General features: G+C 48.5%; 2 protein-coding genes across 8 annotated transcripts; one reads left to right on the top strand and one right to left on the bottom strand.

The window, feature by feature from the left end:
- Nucleotides 1-114: 114 nt before the first annotated feature.
- KLHDC2 (kelch domain containing 2) lies at nucleotides 115-15032 on the bottom strand. 6 transcript variants are annotated; one of them, XM_026056156.1, is made up of 15 exons: nucleotides 14940-15008; nucleotides 14003-14054; nucleotides 13000-13167; nucleotides 12067-12146; nucleotides 10875-10992; nucleotides 9413-9528; nucleotides 6825-6906; nucleotides 6638-6721; nucleotides 4504-4584; nucleotides 4367-4425; nucleotides 4171-4280; nucleotides 3648-3738; nucleotides 2715-2802; nucleotides 1463-1515; nucleotides 115-1228 (listed from the first exon to the last, which is right to left on the bottom strand). In XM_026056156.1, exons 3-15 carry the CDS (start codon nucleotides 13153-13155, stop codon nucleotides 1105-1107), a joined length of 1242 nt encoding a protein of 413 aa, XP_025911941.1. In that variant the 5' UTR covers nucleotides 13156-13167; nucleotides 14003-14054; nucleotides 14940-15008; the 3' UTR covers nucleotides 115-1104. The 6 variants fall into 6 exon arrangements, with proteins under 6 accessions (XP_025911941.1, XP_025911945.1, XP_025911942.1 ...); XM_026056160.1 differs by having other exon boundaries at nucleotides 3648-3720; nucleotides 14940-15004; XM_026056157.1 differs by lacking the exon at nucleotides 14940-15008 and adding an exon at nucleotides 14690-14851.
- Nucleotides 6913-12990, top strand: LOC112961222. Of its 2 annotated transcripts, none has more exons than XM_026056164.1 (2): nucleotides 6913-7536; nucleotides 12905-12990. In XM_026056164.1, the coding sequence occupies exons 1-2, from the start codon at nucleotides 6998-7000 to the stop codon at nucleotides 12972-12974; spliced, it is 609 nt and encodes a 202-aa protein (XP_025911949.1). In that variant the 5' UTR covers nucleotides 6913-6997; the 3' UTR covers nucleotides 12975-12990. The 2 variants fall into 2 exon arrangements, 1 of the variants encoding a protein (XP_025911949.1); XR_003251963.1 differs by lacking the exon at nucleotides 6913-7536 and adding an exon at nucleotides 10999-11325.
- Nucleotides 15033-15142: the final 110 nt, after the last annotated feature.

Here is a 15142-nt window from a genome sequence, read left to right as displayed (position 1 = left end):
GGGCTGAGACAGCGTCTTCCCTCGGACAGTCTGCAGGACCCTGAGCCCTTCCTCCAGTCGTAGCCCCAACATAAAAAAGGAAAGCGGCGCAGGAATTAATTACAATAAGGGAGCTATTTTGTTCTAGAAGTCAAACTCTTTTATTGATTTTTGAGGACAGCTTAAATGTGATTTAACCCGTTCCCCCCAGCAGCACAGCCTGGTCCTTGGCCCAGCTGTCACTGGCTGGGGCCGCTGATTCGATGGAGCCGAGTCGACGAAGGCAGGCACTGACCCAAGTTCACAGCCACTTTCCATGTACCTTTACCAAGATCAAGTCCTTCGGGGCTCAGGCTGCTCCGTTTGCAGGTGAGCTCCTCACGCTGCTGATGCAGCTGCTAACAGGCTCGAGCGCTTTCAGTTACACTTCTCAGGGCAGAATATCTGCTACCTAAGGTTCACAATTGAAGTTCCACAACATAAAAGAATTCCAAAAGACAAACTAGAAACAAGCAGGAGTAGTGATGCTTTAACACCCCAAGGTTTAAGACAGTTTAGCTACTCTGATTACATAGAATTTTCCAAACCCATTTCTCTGACCTTAAACATTTGTGGCAAAACGTGTTCAGCAATTTCCTAACACTGTAGACTAAAACAGGACTGCTCCCCCCCCTCACAGCACTCTTCAGCCTAGACTAAAGCAACACTCCTCTTTACTATTGATACTGTGCCTCAGTATTCCCTGCACAACAGCTACTGTCCACAGGTCCTTAGCCGAGGGCTCCATCAACGAGTATTTCCACACATGCACGCACCCCCTTTTCTTGCTTGGGGCTGGCCCTCACCAGTCCTTCAAGGTGGACAAACCCAGAACTAGTTTTAGCTTAAGCACGGGATACACCTCCACTTGCATTAAATACATTTATTGCAAACATTTTTACACAAAAATAGGTTCTCTCTAGGCCATTCACATGCAACTTAAAGGCAGGAAGCAACTACCCACAACAATAAAGACATTTAGTCTATACAAGTTTAATGGTTGCCACACTTGGTAAAACAATTATTACATCTTTTCCACTTGCTCAGCCATGCACAGCCTGTTCCGAGCCACGTCGGTGCGGCCCTTCAGGAGCCCGAGGTGTTGTTGCTTCCGAACCGCTGATTGACGCTGTGCAGCAAGTGCTTGGGGAGGCAGTTCCAGGAACTGGCCAACATCTCCTTAAAGCAAATGACTGCTTCGAGGCACAGCCTTGGGGGAGGGAGAAACGTGCCGGCGGTTAGCACAGTTTGGAACGAGTGCAACAAGATAGATAAGCTAATTCTTTAAAGTTCGTTAGTTAGGAGCTAGTTATTCTCATCAACTTTCAGTGCTAAACGTGTGCTTTAGTAAAGGAATCTTGCCGTGTCTTCTTGTAATGGGCTGATTAACCCAGCACTGGTCATTTTAGGTGGAGTCAGGACAATTTAAAGTTTTCTTTCTTACCTTACAAGAGATCTTGGTTGTAGAGAAAACACAAGTATTTCGTTACTGTGAGCCTGAAGATGGAGAAAGAGGGGGGGGGGCAGTTGGGTTATGAGGCTTCACATGGCTACAGCACTGAGGAGCCAGAACAGCCAAAGCTCGCGCGCAAACGGACCCCGGTGAGGAGGCCAAAACCGCAGCACGCTGGGGGCTGGGGAGGCCGACCACGGGGCCGAGACTGAAGTTTATATAACTCACAAAGGCAGCAAACGAGCCGAATGCAGAACTGTTCACCAAATCCTACAATATGGGAAGTTCGGGGCACTCAAGAAACTAGAAGATGCGTCAAAAAAGCAGATAAAGCTGCTGTACACAAGCAGGGGGGAACGGGCACAGACAGCGGCCAGGCTCCCGTGCTCGCCCTACGCAGCGTCTGCTGCGGTCAGACGGGGCTAGGTGGAGCTTGGTCCGGCCTGCACGGGCCAGGCCTTGCCGGCAGCACGCGGCTCAGTCTGGCGCTGCGCTGGCCCTGTCCCAGCTCTGACCGCGGCCAACGGCCGAGCTCGGGGCACACGAGCACCAGCTGCTGCTGCTGCAGAGCGTTCGTGTCCCCAGCGACCTGCGGGTGAAGGACTTGTGATACGGGGACTGCGTTCAGCAGCCACCGCTGGCTGTTTTTACACCTGCTCCTTGGACATACTTAAGCCTGCGGGTCCTGCTAACGCAGCGCCAGAGCGCAGCTGCCTGCCGCATACAGAAGTAGCTTTTGTTCGCCGCTGGCCAGTTCCAGCTGGCGTCTACTAGTTCTTACRCTGAAAGACGCTGCCCGGCTTGTTCCTCTTCACCCTTTCCAGCCAACTGCCCGTTTTACGGACGTTAGCATCCCCCCCATCTTGGCTACTCCAGGCTGAAGAGACCCTCTCCGTGCAGCCAGGCCTCTCAGTGACGAGATGACTTTGGGAGAGGCTCCCTGAAAACATCCCTGCGAGCAGCGCAGCGCAAAGCTAAAGGAGTAGTCGGAGATAGGAACAGGCTCCGAGATGTGGACGTGAGGGAAAACAAGTAACAGTTTGCCTGAGTAATGAATAACAACCTGGTTTCTAGAAAAGCAGCAAAACATTTCCCCTTCGGGCTCTGTTTACATGCCTTTGCCAGTCCTCACTAGGTCACACTGCTGCCTGCTAGCGTTTCCCGTTTGCCGGGGCGAGAGCCGCCACAGCTCCTTCGGGAAGGGCCGGGCCACACAGGAAGGGAAAGCTCAAAATAAACTTACAGCTTTAGAATGGGCAAGTAAATTGTTGGCGCAGCCCCCGAAGACGATCACCTCTCCCTCTTCGCTTGCACAAGCTGTATGCCACAACCTGGAAACAGAAGGTGGCAACACTACATTAACCAAAAAAACCCCTCTCCCACCCAAAAATGCAGCTTTGGGATTTGTATTAAAGCTAGCGCACGCAGTTTGCCTTTCACCAGTACGCTATAAAGCTGACTAATTCAGCAGGAGTTTATGCTCAGAGAAGGAAAATCCTTAGCCAGCAAATCGTGGGCTGTGTAAGCCGCCCCGATCAGAGCAGGGCTGTGCGGCTCAGCAACACGCTGCCTGCAAGCGCAGGCACGCGGGAAATCCGCAGTCCTGTTCCGTCACTTTTGGAGACGGCAACCATTTGCTAGCCCAAACTTCACTTTCATATCCCCGTTGAGTCATACCACGCAACTGAAGGAACCAGCGGACTTTTATCCAACACCACAGCTGCGTAAAACTTGGGGCAATCACTTCTCTCGCACGTGCATTCAGGCTCTCTAACYACATCTGCAGGCGCGGAGGCTGGTGGAAACCTCCCCGTGTCCAGAGTTTTGCCGGCAGAGCAAGAACACGCAGGTTCAAGGATTAAGTTCTTGTGCCGGCATTCATAGCTCCCAGGCCTCTGCAGCCGGGAGATAAAACCCTAAATCCCCATCTGCGTTTCCTGCTGTTTTGCAAACAAAGCATTAAGTAAGTTGTATGGTATCTCCAGCGCCAGTCACACAGTGGTATTAATCTCGTGCTTGCATTCAATACATCAGCACTTCTGGGGTAGAAACTGCTAATTCGAGGTACTGTATTGTTAAAAAAAATGAGTGGTGTAAAGAGGAATGTGTGTTGTCTCCCTGTCATGCCAACATGAAAGGTTTTCTCACTAAGTTTCCAGGAAAGCGTTCACCTTACCTTGGTTTTTCCGAATAGTTATGCTCAAACTGTATCCACTCATTCTTGCTGATACAATAAATCCAAGCATCACCTAAAACCAACCAAAATCCCAAATACAAACAGCATTCTGTTAGTTCCTTCATATTCGTTGGAACAAGTAYGTGCTCTGGTATTACTGTTATTAAATAAATCAAGCTTTTCAGGACAAAACCTACAAAACTTAGCGCTGGCTATATGAAAACAAGTCTTAAGCAGTGACTTACAGGAGCAAAGTAAGGAGGGAAATGTGGAGAACCGCAAAGCTCTTCCCACTTGCAAATTGCATTAGATGCATTTTTAGAGCACCTTAAATTCTAGCAGTATCTCAACACCTTCAGTGACCCCTACGGTGTCAGTTTAGCTGCTGTCCATAAGGAGTTCAATGACACCAGCGCACGGAAGGAATTCAGAAAGAATTTAAGGTGACCTATGCAATAACCCGAGCTGTGCACAACGCTTTAAGAAAACAAAGAGAGCCCAAAATCCTTTTGGAATGACTTACTTAGGGGCTGCTTGTCCGTGGTGAATCCTCCAAAGAGAAAGAGATGATCTGAGGAAATTGGTGTTAAAGAATGCCACGATCGGCCTACTGGGCAAATGCCTTGCGTGATTCTGTATTTAAATAAGAGCATCACAAGTTACAGATATGCTGCAGTAAAATGTTGCTGCCCCAAAAGGGCTCAAGTTTTAGTACCTACATTTCATTCCACTCCCATGTATCCAAATTTAGATAGTAAAGATCATTCATTCTGGACTCCTACAATAAAGCAGATGATGGTTGAAACACTCTGTTCGGGTTTCAGTAACACACTGCTAAACTGGGCTGGGGTCTTACTCTGTATCTGCCACCAAACACGTAGCCTCTGTTCCCAACTGTAGCGCAGGCATGAGCTGCTCGTGGCGACGGAGTTTTACCCTGGGAAAAGAAAACGTGAAATAAGAAGGCAAGTTCCTTTGACACGTTACCAGAAGAGGTACTAAGAGCAGCAAAGAAAATGCCATTCCATCAGAAACCTGCAGCAGATGTAGGAAAGAGAGGAGCTGGGCTGAAGGTGCCCATCGCGCGCACGAAGCAGCAGGGCCGTGGCCTGCCGGGGCTTTGTCAAGCGCAGCAGACCGGGGCTGCACCCTCAGGCCTCCCAGGCGAGCGTGCCGGGGAGTCTCAGTCCACGCAAGCGAGATCTCATGGATCCACAACTCCCAGGGGATGAAAAGCTGAACTAAAGCGAGATTTAAGGTCGCTAAGGAACAGGGTGTGAAAAAACACCCAGTAAGTCATTCTGTGGACAGAAACCTGTCTTCATCGATGAACAGAAGATCAGAAAATTGACTAACGAAGGCTTTTTTCCCCCCCTTTCTAAGTGACAAGCTATAAATTCTGCTTTTAGAAGAGGCCTCAGACAGTCACAGAAAACCTCAGACCGAAAATGAGACAATGAGATAATGAACCACTAAACAGTATTTTTCTTAGAGCTGCTTCCAAGATATTTGAGATCTGTATGCATTAAGACAAAAGAATTTTACAGTAATCCAAATAACAGGTCTCTTATCTCGGATTTCATTTCCTCCATCTCTGCGGCAGTACAATTCCATGTGCCTCTTTCTCAGTACTTCTGGGACATTTCAAATGGTGTCTACTTGCAATTACAACGTACAGTTTTGTGTTCGGTTTCTACCACAATCCAGCAGCCAAGAGAAACACACCCAAGCATCACACAGCAGCGGGGCTGACAGCAGACTACACATTTCATTTCTCCAAGCTCCCCGTGAGAACAAAGCCACCGAAGCATGAAGGGAAGCAGGTCAATAGGAAAAAAAAAAGACAACGGCGAGAGACAGACAAAAGCAAAACAAAAGGCCGGTTTCTCGTTTTTAGRAAGGGGAGAGGACCTGGGGAATGGTTTTAATTCAGTTAACAGGGGTCTCAAGAATGCTGTCGAATAAGCAAGCCAGTCATTTTTATTTCGAGGGGAAGTTTCAGGCTGGTTCAACCGACATCGTTTCAAACCCGCCTCTTTGGTCTTTCCCCTCCAAGCACCTTGTAGGGAAAACTGCAGACACAAGCTAACGACACCTCACAGAACCCGCACGCAGGAGAGGAATAAAAACGCAGCGGTAGCTGGTGAGGCAGCAAGGTGCAGGGGATTAGGGCAGCTTGCTCTGAAGCCTGAGAAGGGAAGAGAACCCGAGTCACGCAGTCCTGGCTTTAGCTCTTGGCTCAGCTTCTCCTGTGGTTAGATCAGACAGCCGGCGCGTCCCAGGAGGGAAGGCAGAGCCGCAGAAATGAGCAACGCTGCAGACAGAGAGGGGCACTCGCTAATCAGTCAGGGATTCAACCCACGGAGAAAACGAACTTAGCGAGCGCCACGGTGACCGGATCAGCTCCGCACGGTCCGTTTACTCCAGGTGTTTCTCGCGTCTCCTGCTAGCTAGCACTAGGTATTTTGGAGAGCTCTGGCATCTTCTGTAACTCCCGATATTCAGGAACCGGTTTGTATCCTGAAGAAGGCAGGATCGAGGGGCACCTGACARCTGCTCACTCAGCAGTTAAAGACTGGCGACACGTAAACAAGGCGGCAGGGTCGAGCAGGAAAGCAGAAACATTTATTCTGGATGTACGTACGTGCTTCTTGCTTGGTTAACCACCTCCTCCAAAAGAATGGCAGGAAGATAGAGGCTAGAGATACGACGGGCTAAGACAGCCTCGCACCGCGAGTTAGCTGAACCCACTGGCACGCCCAACATCTATGGCTCAAAGCCGCTGCTGGCACYGACCACCGCAAACAGCCTGTGGCTACGCAGAGGCCATTTTAATCGCTCTCTTCTGTGTTATCACAAATTAAAGCAACGAACCCAGGCCTAGCAGAGTCGTGCTTATTTTTACAGAATGCTAGAAGAGACATGGCAGACAACGCGCACGTTTCTGAACGGCTCCAACTTAAAACAACTGACASAAGAATTGTAATTACCGTAGTTATAGGCTGGCTCCAAGTAAAAGTTTCGGTGTCCAGAACATGCACATGGTCATTCCAACCTCTTGGAAGGCCTGAATTCTTTAAAAATATTCAACAAGAAACAAGTTTTAATAATCATTAATCAAATATCAGATTTAAAGTTTAAACAGAAATGATTTCAAGGCAGGCAAAGTTCGCTTACCCAAAAAGAGGTTTCATCAAATTCAAAAGTTCCCCGTTGTTTCCCTTCAGGAAAATAACCATAGCCTCCAAAAAATACGAGCCTGAAACAGAAGTGCATCAAGATCCGTTAGAAATATGATCCCATTCACTGCTGCAAGTTAAAGCTATGTAAAGGCTGTGCTTAAACAGAAGATGGAAAACCAGGGAAGCCCCTTTGGCTTCACTGCTTCTAACGTGTCTGCAGTGCAAGTTCTCCAGGTGTGGAGCCCTATCCCTGGCCTCAAGCGCCCCACCACCCACATTAAACCCCCCCGYGGCTCTTTCCCAGGCCTCAGGCGCCAAAGCTTTGCTGCTGCTCGGTCACCGCACTCAAACCGTCGCTGCCGGGGCTCCCACACAGCAGCCGCTGGCRTTTGCTCCTGCAGTTTCCTGCCTCCGCCCTTTCCGAGCCCTTTGCACGTTYTCCCTGAGCCCAAAACATGGGTTTATGGACACTGCTGTAAAACGCCAAGGGAACGCCAYGGGGTGCTGGTGAAACGAATACCAGGCACAGCGGGCAGAGAAGAGAGGGAAGTCACCGAACAGGCGTCCAAAAAGGAGAGGACCAAAAGGGAAAGCTCGAGCGCCTGTTCTCAGCGGTTCTGCACGGGTTCCCGCACTAAATCCACGCGCAAGGCCCTCTGCAACCGGCACCTGCCCAGCCCCGCACAAACGCTCGCCCGAAAGCAAGGGTTGGTACAGGTTTCCACTCTCCCTCCGCGGCGCTGACGCAGCCTGAAGGCTGCCCAGCGCCTGGAGCCATCAGCCTGGAGCGCGGGACCCACAGGGCAGCGCGCCGGGAGACCGAGCCAAGGGACGCTCCAGGCGGCAAACCCTCCGCCACCGAAGCTGCCCGGGAAGGGTTTTGCGTTGGTTTGTTTTTCTGTGTAGGAAAGACTTTTTTCTTTGCGCTTGTGTTTTGTTTCAAAGCCTGAAGAGCAGTTGCTGTGAGCAATCAGTCACTTATCTGATTTTACTGCTCTTTTGGTCTCTTAAAATGTAATTTACATTTTATGCTTGCGGTTCAGTGCTTATTAGGAATGAATGGCATGGCTTTGCCAGAAAGTTTTATTAAATTATCAGATAACAGGAAACCATCTGCACCACCTAACTCAGTGCAAGCCCACAACTCCAATCTAGCGCAGATTTACATCTAAAATGATTCTCGAGGGACAAAAAAGAACGAAAACAACAACCCCCCTCAGGCTTCCGAGAACGAGGCTACAAAATTCCCCACACAGCAAGTATCGTGACAGCGAGCTTTCCCTCCACGTTGAGGATCTGCAAAGCGGCACCACAGGCGCTTTCTGACCTCTCACGAGTCCGTACAGCGAATGCCGCAGAACGCGTAACGCGCACAGCAGTGCGGGCGCCTGTAGCCAGTTATACACCCAAACCACCATACGTGACCCAGACACAAGCACATCCGGCATCCCGGATTTCCTCCGCCTCAGGGGAGCCCGATTCGACCCAGCCAAGACCAGCTGTACTAACAGGCAGCAGATGCCTGTGCTGTCCAAGTACGGCTTTGCAGTTAACAGCTTGAAAAATGCCCTACCGTAACAGCAAGAACCTGTAACCTTGCCAGCTGTGGCCAAAGCCGGGACCCCCCCGAGAGGCCTGACACCCCAAGGACAGAGCTGAAAGCCCCTGTCCTCCCCTAATTCACTCCCGCACCTCTTGAGCGGCTGGGAGCTGCGGAAGCAGGAAACTCCCTACAACAAGGGCTTTCCTCAGTCTATCCCACAGTGCCAAAGGCCGGAACAAGCTCATCCCGCAGCTCCCTCTCTAGAAGGCTCGCGCTACCCTAGTTGAACACGGGTGCAAGGCAGCAGCAATATTTTGCACATCAGCTCATCCAGCTTCAACACCTTATCTTCATCCTCCTCATCTTTGCCAAGGTTTGAAATGCCAAAAGGCCTTCTGGCATGTCTTGGACGCTGTCCCGACATATTAAATCGGGTAACATCAACAGCAGTTCATCTAACACGTTCCTCGTTTTGCGTAACCAGCACAAATAGACCGAAATAAGCGTGCAAAAAAGCCACACGCAATTTTAAATCAAAACGGCTTCCCACTCTTGACCTATCAAAGAAACGCAAGCTGTCCCACAAGATATGACCAAAAGATTGCGTTTTGCATGGTACCAGGAATTCCAGGATAGGTTTGTACGCAGATTAATTCCAGATGCAATTGCGAAGAGGAATGACGCTGATACAAGCAACCAGGACGCAGTATCTTTAAAGTAATACCCTGAGAATGTGGAGGATTTGCCTTTAATGAGTCTGTGTTTTGCACTGTGACTCACATGGATATTTTGCAGCTTACACATACCCAGATTAGGAGCGAGGGTTTTCATTTATCAAAGGTTAAAGGACTGAACAGTTTTAAAGGGCTAGCCAGGGAACAAATCCAGCGTTTTCCTGAAGCACGTACGCGCCGCAAGCAAAGGGTCCTTTGGCAGTTTTTGCTCAAACAAAAAAGACACAACAATGACAAGACTAAGAGTGATTAAAAGCAAACACACGCGCAAGGATAGCTGTGCTGACTTCATTGCTGGAGCCTTACTTGTTTTTGTAAACCCAAACGCCAAGTTTGTCCTTTGATGAAGGGGGGACCCCCTGACACTCTACTCTGACCCACTGCAGCACTTTGTCCGTGGATCTGGAATTTAACATGTAGAACTGTAGAAAATAAAAAGATTTTTTTTACCCACACAGTTAGCTTAAAGCTTAAGTCTGATTGATGTTAATGTATTAACTTTTAACTAGCATGTATTGGCACAGAAGTACTTTAAAAAGCTCTTTTCCTAACTACACAGAACACTGGCAGTGTTTTGTACAAAACATGGAGCCGAAGATCCTTATTATTTTGCAGACTCCAGCCCACAGTACTCTTTTACAAAAGCAAGAGAACTATGGACACTGAGTTTTACCATCTGGAAGCTGAAATGGGATAAAACGAAGATGTGTACAAAGCAGAATTGTCTTACAATAAACAAATCTGGTTCAAGAAAAATATTTTTTTATGGTATCAACCCTTCTTTGCACGTTACATCATTTTACATTGAGAGAAATAGCTGGTACAGATGTATAAAGTCATTGAAACGTAGCAGTACCACGGACAGGAAGGAAGCAAGTCACACTTTATAAATTTACTTTGTTTCAGACTGTTTGCAAGTATTTCCCCAGGTTACTTTCAGTTTATATTTAAAAGCGAGACCAAAACTATTTAATTTAAACCACAGTTTCAGAATATGGTAAAACACCCTCAGAAACTCCAGAAAAGAGTAACGTTTCAAACGACCACAGAGCGGTTACAAATCACCTCCTGATCTTATTTCAGTGAACCTCAGAAACTCCCCGCTTTCAAAAAAAGTGAACTCAAAAGCACTAAAGCAATACAACGCGCAGGGTGAACTGCTCCAGAACAAATAATTGGCCGTGGTGCTTTCCAGTGGTGTAAAGCTACCAGGGTGCAACCATCACGTGAAATGATGCGGAGCTGAAGGTTTACGTGTTTTCCAAACTTCACATGATCTGACCTGCTCCAAAGAAACTAATACACTGAACTGGTAAAAGTCAGCCAGCTAATCACCTGCATGAAAACAAGGCAAGTGGTGAACGCTGTATTTTGTTAGTCAAAACCTCTTTGGCAAGCACAGAGAGAACACGGCTTCAATTAGTTCAAATTTGGGAAGCTGCTGAGAGGACGAGAAAGCTGGTTATCTGCTTCCAAGAAATACAGATATAGCCAGTAGATGAAAGTATTATATTGCAGAAGCTAGAGAGGACACAGTGACTGGATACACGTTCGGCATCCCTCATTATCAACATTTCAGCTCTGGAACGAGCTCCAACCTGCCCTGCCGTTCAGAAGAAAATGCTTTTGTGATTTGTTAAGATGATGCATTTGCTTTGGATGGATTTTAATGAACTGAAAAGTCTGCCTCCGTGTTTTACAAAATGGAATCAAAAGCTAATGAAGAGAAACTTATTTGTGAAGAAGGATTTATCTTTAAATTACTGACCTTGTTTGTATTGCCACGTGCATGATGTCCTCCGAATAGGTACACCACTCTGTCTACACACACAGCACAGCTTCCAGACATGGAAGGTGGAACATCTCCCTCTGTTTTACTTTTCTTCCTAGAAGCAGAGTTAAAAATATTCTATCTGACAAAAATGAACAACAACGATTTTGTCTGCAGTGGAAGTTTTTAACATTATCTGTATGTTTTTAATTAAGACAAGTATTTGTGGACCATTCAGTTATGCGTTTTTGATGCCCTTGTAGATGCAACAATTTATAACACTAGACAGATATTTCTGGGGAGGTGGGGAACAGGTAATTTTAATTAATACACTTTTAATGGGGGAGCAATCCTGTCTGCCCAGTTCAGGAATTTGATACGCCTTTCGCATTCTTGAAAATTCCAGAAAGATCCCCAGGCAAAGAAGATGCACCTGCATAAGCCGAAGGTTTTTATTTTGCTACTTATTTCAATGTTTTGTAAATATTATAACCGCAAAGAGCAGCTTCCATTCCACGTTCAAGGCTCTCCTCGGCCACAACGACAACTGCAAAGCAGTGCTGAAATTGCATTTACTTCAGAGAGCCGAGAGGGCTGGGCTTTGCCGTGCGAGGCCCCAGCTAGCTACAGAACTGCAGCGTTACACTCCCTTTTCTTGTGCTATCAGGCACACAGGTTTCACACAACTTCCAGGTTCCCAGTGGTCTAAGAGACCCCAGTAGTTTCCTCAGCTGCATAAACATTTAAAAACAACTGCTTAAAAGGATAATAAATAAAAAATTCAATGCTGCTTCTCTCATTCAGGTACCACTGTAATCACAAGTGGTACAAAAGCACTTTACAGAAACTATATCCTGTACCAGGCATCCCAAAATACTTCATATTGGTGATCGTGTGATCACCAATTCCTGTGATTCCCGTAGGGGCTGCCTGCCTAAGCTGCCTCTCCTACTTCACCTACCTCATCCCTGTGAAAACGATATTCATAGTTTTTACAGGAAAAAGAAAGCTTTGGAAATATTTTATGCCTTTACGCAACAGTTTGTTAGGTGGGAAGACAGAGATCGGACAAGTCTCTAGGGACGCCCACCATCCTGTCCACAGACCCTCAGTGTGGTTTCTGTATCAATTTGAGAATTTCTCATTTCTTCCATAACCTGAAAATTAGTAAGTTAATTATTTACTGTACCATCTTCCAGTTTCCATGTTGTAGATCCATATTTCATCTCTAGGCAGATAGAAGTCATAAAATCCCCTAACTTGGGCGTTCTGCAGAACAGTACAGAAAAGGCAACATTAGAAGGATGCTTGACACGTTGAATTGCAGGCTCCTGCGAATGTTTACACCCCCTCAGAGATCTAACTGTGGAAAAGAAAACAGCAGGAGCAGTGCCGGCTGCACTCCTGTACCTCTCACCTGGGAGAGCAGGAATCGGCCTCTTTTAGCTTCTGCTGGAGACCAGACAAGCTTCCAACAGAGCCAGAGACTGGCAGCCATGAAAGGGAGTTAAACCTTCCCTTCATACCCCGAGCAGGATAACCAGGATAAATAAACGAGCCACAATTTTCTTTTCAATTCCCCCACCCCCTGCATGACACCAGCAGAACAATACACCAAAGTTTTACTTTGAGCTACCAGCTTATCTACTGAGTTCACTAACAAAAAAAAATAAGTTCGTCTTCATTCTTGTTAAAATTTTAAAATGGCTTGGTTCTGCCCGAAGGGCACGTGCACCCCAGCATGATAAACACCCAACCCATGATCATTAACATACAAAATATAGCTGTGCTAACAGCGCTGTAAATAAAAGTGCAATTTTGCCTAGTCCGCATTTCAAATCACAGAGTATTTCCTTCTCTTCTAACAGAAACATCAGTTGAGAAAGGCAAACAACACCTGCATCCCACAAAGTTAGCTGTTTGCCAAGATCTGTATTTAACGCTCACGATTATTTCATCATTTCAAAACTCTTAAAGGTCACACTTGAATTCGTTAACTGGAAAATCTTTTTATTTTTTTTCCACAGGGATAATTTTACAGAGTCACTCCCAAACTACCGGGACGTATTCCCAGCACCACGGAGGGCAGAAGGCTAACTTAGCAGGGACAGGAGGAGCATACCTTGTAGCCTCCCCAGACGTACATGCAGCGCCCATCGGTGACCGCCACGTGCCCGCTACGCTCAGCGGGGCTGTCGTTCTCCAGCTGCTCAAAGTTGTCCTCAGCTGGAGCCGGGAGCTCTTCATCTGCCTGCAGGTCTTCGTTCTCATCAGCCATTTCGATACCGTGCTACGTGCACACAACAACACATAGCATGGAGCTTTGAAACCCAGCAGTGGAAACCACCAGAGGAAAAAAAAGAAACTACACACTGTTGCTTCTTTTATAATGTTTCAGTGGAAGAGGTCATGCCATGAGTCAAGAAAGTTTCGGATGGGGATTCCTGAGTTGTGTATAATTTACAATGTTTTCAGTTGCCAATTTTAGCAGAAGTCTCCTTCCGTGGTTTTTGGAGGGTTTTTTTTCCACGCTTAGCTATGAATTGACGAACAAAAAAGCTGTGCACAGAGGTAACAACACACAATGCAGTAAATTTAAAAGCTTTGCCTACGCAACGGTTTTCAAAAAGTCTTCGCTCCTGCAGCCTTTCAGGCAACGTCCCTTTGGGCTACCTAAGCGAAGTCTCCCACAAACTGTCCCAAAGCCAGCGACTCCGGGCAACGTTACCTCAAGTCAAAAACAAAGCAAAGCTGCCCGTGCCCAATCATGATGGCACAGAGGAGCCCAAAACCTAACGCACTCTGGAAAGAAGGATGTGCACCCCGGGGTAGGTAAGCACAGCTTCCCCACCAGGGTTTTGTTAAGTGAGCAGCCACCAGGCCATGCCGTCACAGGGATCACTGGTAATTCAAAGCCCCAGCGGTGGGAGGAACCCAGTCAGGAGGAGAGGCTGAAGTCAGCCCTGCCAGGTCACCCTGGAAGCTGTCTGTACACTGAGGGAGCAGGGGAACCCCCGGAAAGCCACTGCTGCTTTCCACTTGTGAGCCACTCCCCAAGTTCCCTTCTGCTCCTACTTTTCGTAGGCGTATGACTTAAAGCTGTCACCATACAAAGATTTTCATACCCAGATCAAAAGGTCAGGAAAGTTGGACAGCCCAAGCCAGAGTTTTGTGTAACTAGACAAAGAAATAGAAAAGAAAAGGACCTTAGTGAGACTCCCAAACACTGCACTCAAACAAGATCAAGAACATCCACACCATTCCTGACGGATTTTCATTTAATTTTTCTTTGAAGCTCCAGTGAAGGAGACACACCACACCACTCTGGACAATTCTTCCTTTGAAAGTTTTCCTCATACCTCAGTGAAATGTTTTGCTTTAAATTCAGCAGATTTGTACTAACCTCTTCCCAGTGTTTTTTTTTTTAATGACACTCTACCACATATTGGACAACTCTTGCCCCCCTTCGCCCTTTTTTTTTTCTCTCCTGTACTAAAATACTTCTATCCTCACAAGTCACTACAAATCCCACGCCCTTTAGGACTCTCTTCGGGTCCTCCATACCCTTCGCGACGCCCGGACACGCCAGAAGTGGCTTCCTTGGCGTTGAGGAAGGCCGGATAAATGATCCCTCGGGCCACGCTTATAACACACAACGCGATTTCAGCAACGGCAGCGCAGTGCTGGAACAACCCACCATCGCAGCGCTTATCAGAGCCGTTAACACCCCCCCCCCCCAACACACACACAGCCCTTCGCGCTTTCTGTTCGGGTCCGAAGCTCGCCCCCACCCCCGCGCCCCGAACACGTACCTCTCTCTCGGGCCTGCTTTACCCCACACACTCCTCGTCCCGCGCGTCACGGCCCGGCCCCCCGCGCGTCCCGTGGGAGCCGCCGCAGCTGCCCCTAACGACCACGGGGAGCGGAGCGGGGCAGGAGGGAGGGGAGGGGAAGGGAAGGGAAGGGAAGGGACGGGAGCCGAGCCGCGGCCGCCCCCCACCCCGGGACCCCCCCGGGACCCCCCCGCGGCCTCAGGGCACCGCGCCGCCAGCGCCCCCTCACCTCAGCGGGCCGCGCGCAGCGTCAACATCCGCCGCGGGGAGCCGCTTCCGGCAGCTCCGCGCATGCGCCGTCTCGTGCAGCGCGCCTGCCTGCACCGCCCCTCGGCATCACGCGCCGCGGGGGGGCGGGGCCACCGCGGGATCCGCCCCCTCCGGGTCCCCCCGCCCCCCCCCCGAGGCTCCGCTCCGCGTCACGAAATCGGC

This window comes from Apteryx rowi, unplaced genomic scaffold (genome assembly GCF_003343035.1).
Source record: "Apteryx rowi isolate R43461 unplaced genomic scaffold, aptRow1 scaffold_13, whole genome shotgun sequence".
Lineage (NCBI taxonomy): Eukaryota > Metazoa > Chordata > Aves > Apterygiformes > Apterygidae > Apteryx > Apteryx rowi.
Note: the sequence above shows the minus strand (reverse complement) of the source record. Positions and strands in the feature narration are given on the sequence as shown.